An 11,404-nucleotide genomic window follows, 5' to 3' on the forward strand; every position below is an offset into this window, starting at 1 on the left:
CTAACACCGTCTCCCCTCTTCCCCTCTTCCCCTCTTCCCCTCTTCCCCTCTTCCCCTCTTCCCCTCTTCCCCTCTTCCCCTCTTCCCCTCTTCCCCTCTTCCCCTCTTCCCCTCTTCCCCTCTTCCCCTCTTCCCCTCTTCCCCTCTTCCCCTCTTCCCCTCTTCCCCTCTTCCCCTCTTCCCCTCTTCCCCTCTTCCCCTCTTCCCCTCTTCCCCTCTTCCCCTCTTCCCCTCTTCCCCTCTTCCCCTCTTCCCCTCTTCCCCTCTTCCCCTCTTCCCCTCTTCCCCTCTTCCCCTCTTCCCCTCTTCCCCTCTTCCCCTCTTCCCCTCTTCCCCTCTTTCTCTCTTCCCCTCTTCCCCTCTTCCCCTCTTCCCCTCTTTCCCTCTTTCCCTCTTCCCCTCTTCCCCTCTTCCCCTCTTCCCCTCTTCCCCTCTTTCTCTCTTCCCCTCTTCCCCTCTTCCCCTCTTCCCCTCTTCCCCTCTTTCCCTCTTTCCCTCTTCCCCTCTTCCCCTCTTCCCCTCTTTCCCTCTTTCCCTCTTCCCCTCTTTCCCTCTTCCCCTCTCCCCCCCTTCCCCTCTTCCCCTTTCCCCTCTCCTCCTCCCCTTTTTCAATTTACCTATGCAACGGTTCCATGCGCACGTCTAATCAACACAACGTAGTAAGTTAGCGAATTAACCTATGTTTTGTCGGATTTTTTCTGTATATATATTAGTGGCACCATAACTATAATACATTTCTAAAATAAAGGTCACTTGTTAAATTGTTTTTTCAATGAAATAATTAATAATATAGTTGCTAATCCGTACAGCATGTCTACGTTGTATGCTAACAACAAAACATTGCTCAACTATTTAATTAGTGCATATCTCGTCTTCATCTGTTTAATGTTTTGCGATCAAATAGCTAATTAACATATTTTGCATGACTTTTCATAGCGGAGTAAATAGAACTCAAATTGGATTAAAAAAGGCAAGCAAATACAAAACGTCTATCAGTGGGATTAATTGTATAAAATGTTCTGTTAAAGATAATACCTAATTTCATACACAGCAAGTAGCACTCACAGATTTAAACGATTTCAACTAACTGGATATCCGTGCTTAATTAGGAAAGGAAAAGTATTTTCCGACCATGATTGATTTTGAAGCTTAAGGGACGAGTAAACACAAGGTTTAGTGCGACATATCACACAGGGCAGGATCCGTCAACATGTATTGTTCCATTTAGGGCGTATACGAAACTTAAAACCTAGTTAAAACGTTTTGTTCTGGGGAAATAAGAAAGTTGGGAACTGATTTTCTGTAAGGATTAATTTGATTATTCAATTTTTACACGGTTTGTGTAAGCAGCGTAAGTGCTCTCTCTGCCTTGGTAGGTAGGATATGCACCCTCTAATAATTGATGGGATAAGAGATTAGAAACCCCCTCTCCCTCCCTTTTACTCCCTCCCTGTGTATTTTCGTGTATTCAATTTAATTACACACCATCCATAGTATTATATCTTCAAAAGTAAAATTAATCTCATTGACGAATACGAATTCAGGAAGCTGCGTAGTCGTTTCAGAAATTTAATTTTTGCATCATTAGCAAATTTGGCAATCAACAGATTATGCGGACAGTGACGTGTATCTAAACGCAAAAAAAATTAGAAAAGTACTTATGATGTAATATCGAAATCTAGCTGCTCAAGGAATTAGTCATAAAGATATATGATAGCTAAATGTCCCAATCTATTTAAAATATTTTTATCCTAAACTTTCGCGATAACAGTTAATAGCTTTTGCAAGACAGAACACGATAAGAATTTAGATGCGTTGGAGGATCACGAGGTGAGTTAATCCAAGGTGGTCTAACTTTCTGATTCCTCTTAGCAAGCATTCTATGGAACAATCGTTCCTGCGTTATAGTAAGCGATGTACTGGCATAACTAACTAAAAAACAGTTCGGTTGTGCATTAACAGAGTTCTAGACAGCAAGCGTTTTGGTTATTTGATAGACAAAGAAAATTAACTTTTAAAGAATTCTTTTGTCACAGGAATAAATAAAAACAGATTTTTTGTACTAAATTAAAAAAAACTTTTAGTAAAAAATTAAAAGTTATTAAAAGTCACTAAAGTACGGACTATCTTGCTGAAAAATCAAATCAAGTATGACAATACTAACCGTTGCTATTGGTAACGCGAGCTCAACCTATTGTTTTGTACGCCTCATCAAAGATTTTCATGTCTGCCATTTTAGAATTGACCTGCGCATTAACGCGTATTTTTTAAAAATTTAATTTCCTAATCCGTTTCCTTCATGTCTCTGAAATATCAATGTCGCTAGACCCTATAAAATATCAATGTCGTTCCGAGACCCTTATTCTAAGTTAATTTTCACTAAGAAAAATTCGTAAACATTTATTACAACATATATTTTAATTTCTGTAATTTTAGTACAGAAAAGAATTAGCAATATTCGTATAGAAATGTTTCTTTTCAATGTTTTGAACTGTCAGTTAAAGAGTGTGCTTCAATTTAGAAATTAAACTTTTACATCAAACTTTTTGTTACTTTTCGGAACACTCCAAAAGAGAGAGAAAGGGGTAGAGAAAAAAGAAACAGAAAGGCATGACATAAAACCTTTATGTTAAATATCCGTGCTGACTTCAATGATTGACGCACCAACGATATAAAAAAAAAAATTCGTTAGTTACTCATAACAAACTATTCACTGTTTTATTACAGACTCTATTTACAAACTCATCACCTACACCATAGGAAGTTGACATGTTGATTGAAGCTATTGTGAATCAACTGTGGATATGTCGCCAATCTGCAGCAGGGAATATAATAGTGCTTTATGTGCATCATTCTCTTGTAAGGTTAATCTCTATTAAAACTTTTGATTTGATTGAAAAGGTATTGAAGTGATCAGTAATTAAGTTGGCTTTGATAATATAAGTTTTAATAAAACAAATTTTTGTGTATGTGTTATATCAATGTGATTTGTATAACTTAGCATGATATTAACTATTTTGTGAAATATTCACCCCAGCTATGCATGCTTTCCAACATTGACTAATGAACTATATGAACAGATAACTATAATTAGAAATAATATAGCCGTTTATATATATACATCTATATATTAATGATGACTTTTCGTGAGATGTTGACACTAATACATTTCCGTTGCCATTTATTTTAATCACTGCTTTTCATCCAGAGCTGACAACCATAGAGATGGCAAATTGGATTATGAGATATATATGTATATACTTATTACCCTCTTATTAGTCTGATGGATTATGCTCAACATGAATTTCTGTAGTATTGCCACAAAGGCGAAAGCAGTTTCTGATACCTATTCTGAAAATATTACAATCTAGATAAAGATATCTATGTATTTGTATAGATTACCAGAATTATAAAAACTAAAGACTACAACACTATTTGTTTTTCTTATCTATATTTCTTATTTATTACATATAACAATGTTTTTAGTTAGACACTATTAGAAGTTTAATACATTAGGACACGTATAGCAACAGTTTCTTTAAACGACCTATGTATCATTATTAGTCACTTTTTAATTTTGTTTCACTACGCGATTTCAAACCAGGAAATGGCTACCCCACACTGGTTAACTATAGCTACAGACAAAGAAGTAACGTGACAAATTTTTACCGCCAAATGCAGCTTATTCTTGAACACTGGACAATTTAAAGAGTTTTCTATAAGAACCAGAGAAGCTTGTTCTATTTTTTTTCACATGTTTAACCTAAAAATTTACTTGTATTTTGAGTATTTCTCACTCATTGTACAGTATATTACAAATTTTGCCACCCAAAATCTTAGTAATAAAAGTTAAAATCGCAACAATTGAATCTGCGCGATATTTTATCTTCTAAGATATTTCTTCCATGTTTTTGTGTTTATCTCAGTGCAAAAAAAAAGAAAACCAATAAAATTTAAGCCTGTTTTGCACTAATTTTTCAGGATTCTCCGTCTCATTGTTCTTTTCATACAGCTCTTATAAAAAACTTATTTCTGTTTTTGTAATTTCTAAATACAACATCGCCAGTAGACAACAGGGAGTCGGTGATGAGTCGCTTGATCTGTTATGTGGTAGACTTACGAATTAAGTCAGAGCTATTTAGTTTTTTTATGGCATTATAAACATGAAAAACCCATGAAGCAAATTGCTCCTAAAATAAAATGGTTGGTTTTGTCTTGTAACTAAAATAAAGTAGAATTTTTTGGGATGAGTCAGAGAGATTATAACTAACTGGTTATAAGAATGATTTTGAGGCATATTCTAGTTAAAACTAACCTCACTGTAGCTTGTAAACTAAAATTATAACGGAGCTATGCTAATACCGAATGAAATGAAGACTTCCTACGTTGTTTCTGAACGTTTATGGTTTATTTGTGTTCTTAACATGAAACATTTGAATATGTAAACATGCTGTGTGGCAGATGTTCATAAACATAAATGATATGGATGGATAAAAACAACCCATAAGTAGGAAATATAATATTAAAAATAGAAAACAATTACGCTTCTCCAGAGAAATTTTCAAACATGAATTAAACTAGTTTCGTAAAAACACATATTCCAAGAATACTTTAATTTCCACTTTTTGTAATAAATGGTTTTAAAAGACACTATAAATAAAAATGGCGCGTATAATTGCCTTTAACTAAGTTGGCAGGCCTTTAAGTAAAAGCCTATGCACTATACTATAATTACGCAGTGACTTATGAGTCAATCAACATTGACAGGTATAAGTGACACGTTAATTTCCGTTTACGGTTACAGCCGTGACTGAAAAATTATTGTGTGGACAATTGACTAATGGTGAAATGATGTGCCACTTTCCTAATTACGTTTGAAGCTTTTCACTTGATATACTTCACGTGGATCTGATTACGTTAAACCTTGCTATAACGTATGTGGTATAATGTGTCAGTTTCTCGCTTATAATGAATTTGTAGTTTTGCCATCTCAACAAGAAATGAGTCTTTTCACATGTTTCAAGGATCTGATAAGAATTTCAACACCTTTTTTATCATTAAAGGCAGGCGTACACTCCTTTTAATTTGATGTCAGTATTGGATAAAATTTGACACATGTGACCTCACAAAATTTGACACACGTGACCAACAAAATTTCATGCAAGTAACTAAATCTGACAGATGTATTTGGCTAGATATGACATAGGTGACTGAAAAAACTCTCAGGGACATTAGAAAACACAGCAAACGACTTTTTGACCATGACAAAAGGGTTTATATAGGTATTTAGCTCCTTCGTACACTTTAAGTTGTATATAGTACTATGTCATCTCAAACTGGATAGCTAGCATAATAATTGCAGGGGGGATTCGAAGTCATAAAAATTCAGAATTGTTATATCCAAAATGTATTTTTCTAGATGTAAATAAGGAACTCCTATAAATTTTAATAATAACAATAATAATGACAATAATAATAAACAATAATACAATTTTTATTTACATCACTAAAACGACCAAATTTTTTGTTTGTTGATGCTAGTTGACAACAGCGCACAGTAAATTTTTTCGTACATAATAAAGAATATATACACAACTGGAATGTACCAATAAATTAAAAATAATAACAATAGATTTTAAGAAAATGAAAAGGTTTAGAAAAAAATACGAAATATAAAAATCACAAGTGTTATTGCTGCATGGTTTGTGACTCATCTTCTCCGAACTTAAAGGTTTGGAATAAACGAGACAAATTACCCCCTTTTTTACTAAGAAGTTTTGCACTAAGAAGTTCAAGTGTTCGATTTCTATTGTTATTCACACTCACCCTGAGTTTGGTATTAAAACAATAGCTCTTAAAGTGAAGTGATATAAAAACATGGATTCCCCATAAGGTCTCTAATTTAAAAAAATATTCTCTCCATATAAAGAATAACAAAAGTTGTTCTTTGAACAAAAGAAACGAAAATCGAAAGCTGTATGGACTGACAATGATGTAAATACCAGCAATGTCATTCTTTGGTATTATTTTTGATGGTGCCAGCACTAAACATTCGCAAAACTGCTAGCAGTCATTTGATGACTTAAAAAAAAGTTTTAGCTAATGTACGTGTTTATGTCTGCGAACAAAACTTCACATATTCGCAGCCATGTAACCTGACCCACTCCATTGGAAAGTGGGAAGGTTTAAGTCACTTTTGTTTTCTTGTGTGAACGACAAACTTGATACGGTATTCGTACTTGTACTCGGGGTGCAAGCGTTTGTTAAATATTCATGACTACTCCCAGTTGGACTATAATACGATTGTGGACCATAATAAGATTGAGGTCGAGGACTTACATATGACGAGTATTCGTATTGAGTAACTGAGCTATAAGGATTTGATTGTCTATAGAGTGCTTCATCCATTACAGGGCTACCAGGATATGTTGGGCTATGCTCTGGTCCTGGGTATTTCCATATAGGATAACTGCTGTTCTGATAAGGATGAGGAAATCCGGATGAGCCAGGTTTAAAGGAACGGACTAATTCTTCAGTTAATAGTTTATCTCGACCTAAAAATTTCGCGTGTTCAAAATGGCGTCCTGGACTTTCCCTGGATCGACGAAACTTTGCTCGACGATTTTTAAACCAAACCTAAAAAGAATAAGATTATTAAAACATTGGATTCAATAATATTCGAGCTTTTCAATATCTTCTACTCAATTATCATCTCCTCCGCATTGTTTGTTTGAACAATAGGGTTTTGATTTTGAATAGAAAAGTGTCGCCTTGTGTCTCCTTTTCTTTTATTATATCTCTATGTCTCAACCAAAACAATAACAACCTGTCTTACCTGTACTCTCGCTTCAGCTAGATTTATCTTCTTCGCCACTTCCTCTCTCATAAAAACATCAGGATACATAGTTTTACCAAACAAATCTTCTAACACATCTAACTGTGCTTTCGTGAATGTTGTTCGTTCTCTTCGTCTTTTTGGTGGTGCTGTAACACAGAGATACATATCCATAAACTGATATTGACAAGACATATCACAGAGTAAGAGATAAAATTTACGTTTCACAACTAGAAGAACTTACGCTCGGCCATGCTATGTTATACTAATAATCTCGACTTGTGGTATGGCTATATAACGGGAATTAATTGCGTCATATTAGTCGTGTTCTTATTATGGAAATTTACACATGTTGCTAACGGCAAGTTACTCTTTCGTGTTGCGGTTGATAAATTGTTTCATGTGGTGCGGTGCTTTTATAGTAGAAAAGCAATAAATTTTGAAATTGCTCTTCGATTTCTATTAATTTTATGTTCTGGATAACCTTTATATGATGTTTTCGTTAATTATTTCCGTATATAGAAATAGAATCAGTCGGTTATGAGTGCAAAATGTCATTTAGAATGTGGTACAACAACATATATTGGAAACTTTAAAAGTTAGTTAAGACATTATATAGCTTTTGTGATGGCATCTTAAAAATAAACCAAGGAAGTTCTATTTTTAAACGTCCCTGGTTAATGATTTTTTTTGCTGGTTAGTCTATTTTTTATTGGCCTGGTTTTTGTTTGTTTGTTTGTTTGTTATCTTTTGTTTGCTGTTCAGTGAATATGTCAATATTTTAAAAATACGCCTATTTCACCTTCACAACCCGTTTCAACTTCCCGAAGATTTGTGAACTGCAACAAAAATGTAACAAGAAATTTTCATCAGATATTTAAATATTTTAAAAAGTGGATAAGCAGATTTATCTTTTTCTTTCGTAAAGTTTGTTTTAGTTAATCCTTTTATCGAAGGAGATTAAAAACATTAAATTGACTTTGGTTTCGTGGTAGCTGTATTTTGAAATTAGTGTTAAAAATGTAACAAAATGATCACTGCATTGTCAATAAAATGCATTTGAGAATGTTTACAGATAATCGCTTGAATAATCATACGGATTACGTTATAATAAAATTTAATTGGTGTTTCGTGAGATGGAGAAGACATTTGAACTTAGTCTGTAGTGTATACAAAACTCTTCTAAAATAGCCCTGATAGTTTTAACTTTAAATTGCTTGAAGATAAAATACGCTTGAACCACATTTCAGGATTACCGTATTTAGAAGTATCAGGTTTTAGGCAAAATAGTACGAGTTTGGTTCATTTAAATTTATCTTGAAGGTTTCAAACGTTTAATACAAATTAAAAGACATTGCTCGAAATATAATTGCAATTATTTAGATAATAATGCAGTTGCACTTTCTTTCAAAAAAACTCTAAAGTAATTTCAGACGCTGATAAAACACAAATAAATAGATCGTAAGAATTAATTGTTTCTTTAACATTAATTAAACGATTATTAAATGTTGCATTTTAGTGTTGTGTGTTTTGTTTTTGTTACATCGCTTCTAAGCAAAGCTGGTAGGGGAGGAAATACGTTAATACTTTTAATACCTTCCTCAAAATTTTAAAATGACGTCATATTGGTAAAAGATTTTTATATGGACTAGGAAATTCACTAAAAAGACTTTTTATTTAAATTTTTAAAATCCAAATAAAAACACGAATTAAAAAAACTTTTTGTTCTGTATCAACAGTTATTAACAATTCACATTCTTGAATCCACAAGAAATGTTTTCAAACATATTGGTTGGATATGTTTCCTTTCATCACTCACTTTCAATGACTTTACATGACAAATTTTTATAGTTGTAAAAGAAACATAAAAATCAAATAAAGTCCGCATTGCCGAAGTGACTTAAAATAACAAAAGTTTGTTTTGCCTCAGTTAGTTGATCGCTTAAACATAACGGACCGTTTGAAGACAGCGAGACGAATCCTTGTTTGCTTTGCTCAGAAACTAAAGGAGGTAGACGCCGTATTCAGTGGGACATAAAATTCCCACTCGCCGTAAAAACAGCCAGTTCTACTATTTGTTAACTGTGTAAGATAAGAAATTCTTGTTGATTTGATAATTTTTCTTACTCTAAGTCGTACCGTGTTTACGTTTTACACAAGTTTTAAAAAACACAAGGATTATCATGTTTATAGTAGAGTAGTAAATACTACTTACTTTCTGACTTCACGGCTGAAGTAATTGTGGTTACTGGTGGACTATCAGTTGGACTATCAGACATGGTCATTTCGCGTCTTTGTTTAATAAATCACTTTAATCTGTAATATAAAAAAACAACAATACATAAATATTAACTATGCAAAAAGTATAACTGACTAGCTGTAAAGATTACGTTTCAGATGTTGCTTACTTGTGTGAACGACGTTTAACACCTCAATTTGTTAAATGATTTTGCACAAAAAAGATACGCTTTTTATATGGGCCTAAAGTTTTATAACTTTGCGCTTATTGAGGGTATGGTTAACACTTTAAGAATATACAAAAAATTGGCTTGCAACAGGAAATGATGAAAAAGTTTAAAAAACACACTAGGAAATTTGTGAAATCATTTATGTAGTATTTTTCTTTTTTTTGACCTACATCCCTTCTTTGATTTTGTTTTTTATTTATTTAATTTTAATCCCATATAAAAATAGTTTCCATTCCGCTGAAAAATATATATAACTTTTTCAAGACTTTTTTCCCAAACTTATGTAACATAATTCGGCTAATAAAGTTTATGTCAAACTTTCTCGGTAACAGTTTATAAAAATAAAAAAATACAATACAAAAAAGACGCAGACACGTGATAAAAAAGTGTCTCTTATCAAGCCTGTGTGTCGTACCTGTCTAATTAAGCGTACCTTTGAAATTTAGAAACAAGATGCCGTGTAATTGATGTACCTGCTTCGCTGTGATTTTCTACTCAAATAACACAGCATGCCTGAGTTGCATGGTATAAAAAACTTTTCTAACAATCTTATCATATTTTTTTATATTCTTATTATCTTTTGTCTTTGCAGGCGGTAGCTTTTGAAGCTGAATAGTTTTACAAAAAAAAAATACTAATTTTATAATTCTTGTAATTAACTCCAAAAGGAGCACACACAGAAGAGAAATTATAAAAAATTAAAATAATTTTCATAGAGATTTCAATTCAGATAAACGGAGACAGGTAAACACTGCACTTTCTGTTACGGTAATGAACGGCACACGGTTGCCAATCAAACCTAATCAAAGGCCTAATTAACAGGTACGATGTGTGCGCTTGACTTCAAGGGGAAATCAACGAAAAACATTTCCTTTGAGAAGATAAGAAAGAGAAGAATTAATTATGTCACAATAACAGACTGTAAAAGATTCTACTTGCATTTGTACAGTCCTTCATATTTTTTTTTAAAAATTGTTAGAACCCCTGGATATATAATAGATTTACCCGCATCAAACGACTCGCTTGCCCAACTAAAGCTGTATACAATAATAACTATTGCATGAATCAACAAAAGCACCTCAACATACATGCTTACAAATACGCATCATTCCACGAATGATCTCCAAGTCTTCAGGACATTGCATTACTCTGTTAATAATCTGAATCCATTATCAGTAGGATTTATATAAGTATTAAAGAACATGTACTCACCCAAATCTCAATAATAAGTCGATGATCGCTGAGAAGATTATTAGGAATTTTTTTGTATACCAATTTTACTTCCGTTATAATACTAGCCTGGGTTTTTATAAAATTCGTTAATCCAAGGATACTTAGCAAGTCTTTGCTACGATTAAATCAAACAATATGTATCAACAGCTCCTTGGTTTGTGTTAGCGTAGGACAGCTTGAATGTCGAACTGACAACATGGCTTTGTACGATTTAATTTAAATCATTCTTACACATAAAGACAGGCCGCTTTTAAAGTCTCCAACTGAGTGTCTGAATACACGAACTTTAGGCCTCCTATTGTGCGTGTGGACAACGTAGAATGTTTTATTTCATCGAAAAGGATTATGGGTTAAGACGTAGTATCTTTCAAAATAAAGTCATGGAAAGAACTTAGCTCGATATATTTTTTTTTAATATATAATTTTTCAACATTAAATTACTTAAAAAAAATTTCTTGTCTTACTAACTCCTTTCCCATACGTTTTAGAAATAAATATTTCATCTCTTTAAATTTATTAATTAATTGTTTGATGTGGGTGAGTTTAACCTCCCGTTCATCATAACAACAACAACTCATGTAAGCAGGATAACAAAACAGGTGGAGGTGTCTATCCCTGTGTTTTGTTAACTAGGCCGCCAAAAAAGTACTGGGGAATGGTAAAGAAGAATTCGGAGACACGATGTAGTATTTAAGAGATTAGGAAATTTATACGCCTCGTGCTTCACTACGTTTTTAGCCAATTAAAGCAGAAAGCTCTTTTTAAGAAGGCTAAAAGATCTTTAAACGATAGCTTTTATAAAACAACATATATGTATATAATTATGTATAATTAAAAGGATTGGGATCTAAGAAAAAAGAAGGACTGA

General features: G+C 33.1%; 2 protein-coding genes across 4 annotated transcripts; both read right to left on the reverse strand.

The window, feature by feature from the left end:
- Nucleotides 1-1,492, reverse strand: LOC130642246 (octapeptide-repeat protein T2-like). Its single transcript, XM_057449335.1, has 3 exons — nt 1,486-1,492; nt 1,334-1,392; nt 1-642 (listed from the first exon to the last, which is right to left on the reverse strand). The coding sequence occupies exons 1-3, from the start codon at nt 1,490-1,492 to the stop codon at nt 1-3; spliced, it is 708 nt and encodes a 235-aa protein (XP_057305318.1).
- Nucleotides 1,493-5,360: 3,868 nt separating this feature from the next.
- On the reverse strand, nt 5,361-10,736 carry LOC130641349 (homeobox protein OTX2-A-like). 3 transcript variants are annotated; one of them, XM_057448119.1, is made up of 4 exons: nt 10,516-10,736; nt 9,051-9,151; nt 6,836-6,984; nt 5,361-6,636 (listed from the first exon to the last, which is right to left on the reverse strand). In XM_057448119.1, exons 2-4 carry the CDS (start codon nt 9,118-9,120, stop codon nt 6,133-6,135), a joined length of 723 nt encoding a protein of 240 aa, XP_057304102.1. In that variant the 5' UTR covers nt 9,121-9,151; nt 10,516-10,736; the 3' UTR covers nt 5,361-6,132. The 3 variants fall into 3 exon arrangements, with proteins under 3 accessions (XP_057304102.1, XP_057304100.1, XP_057304099.1); XM_057448117.1 differs by lacking the exon at nt 10,516-10,736 and adding an exon at nt 9,719-9,938; XM_057448116.1 differs by lacking the exon at nt 10,516-10,736 and adding an exon at nt 9,737-9,846.
- Nucleotides 10,737-11,404: the final 668 nt, after the last annotated feature.

This window comes from Hydractinia symbiolongicarpus, chromosome 4 (genome assembly GCF_029227915.1).
Source record: "Hydractinia symbiolongicarpus strain clone_291-10 chromosome 4, HSymV2.1, whole genome shotgun sequence".
Classification (NCBI taxonomy): Eukaryota; Metazoa; Cnidaria; class Hydrozoa; order Anthoathecata; family Hydractiniidae; genus Hydractinia; species Hydractinia symbiolongicarpus.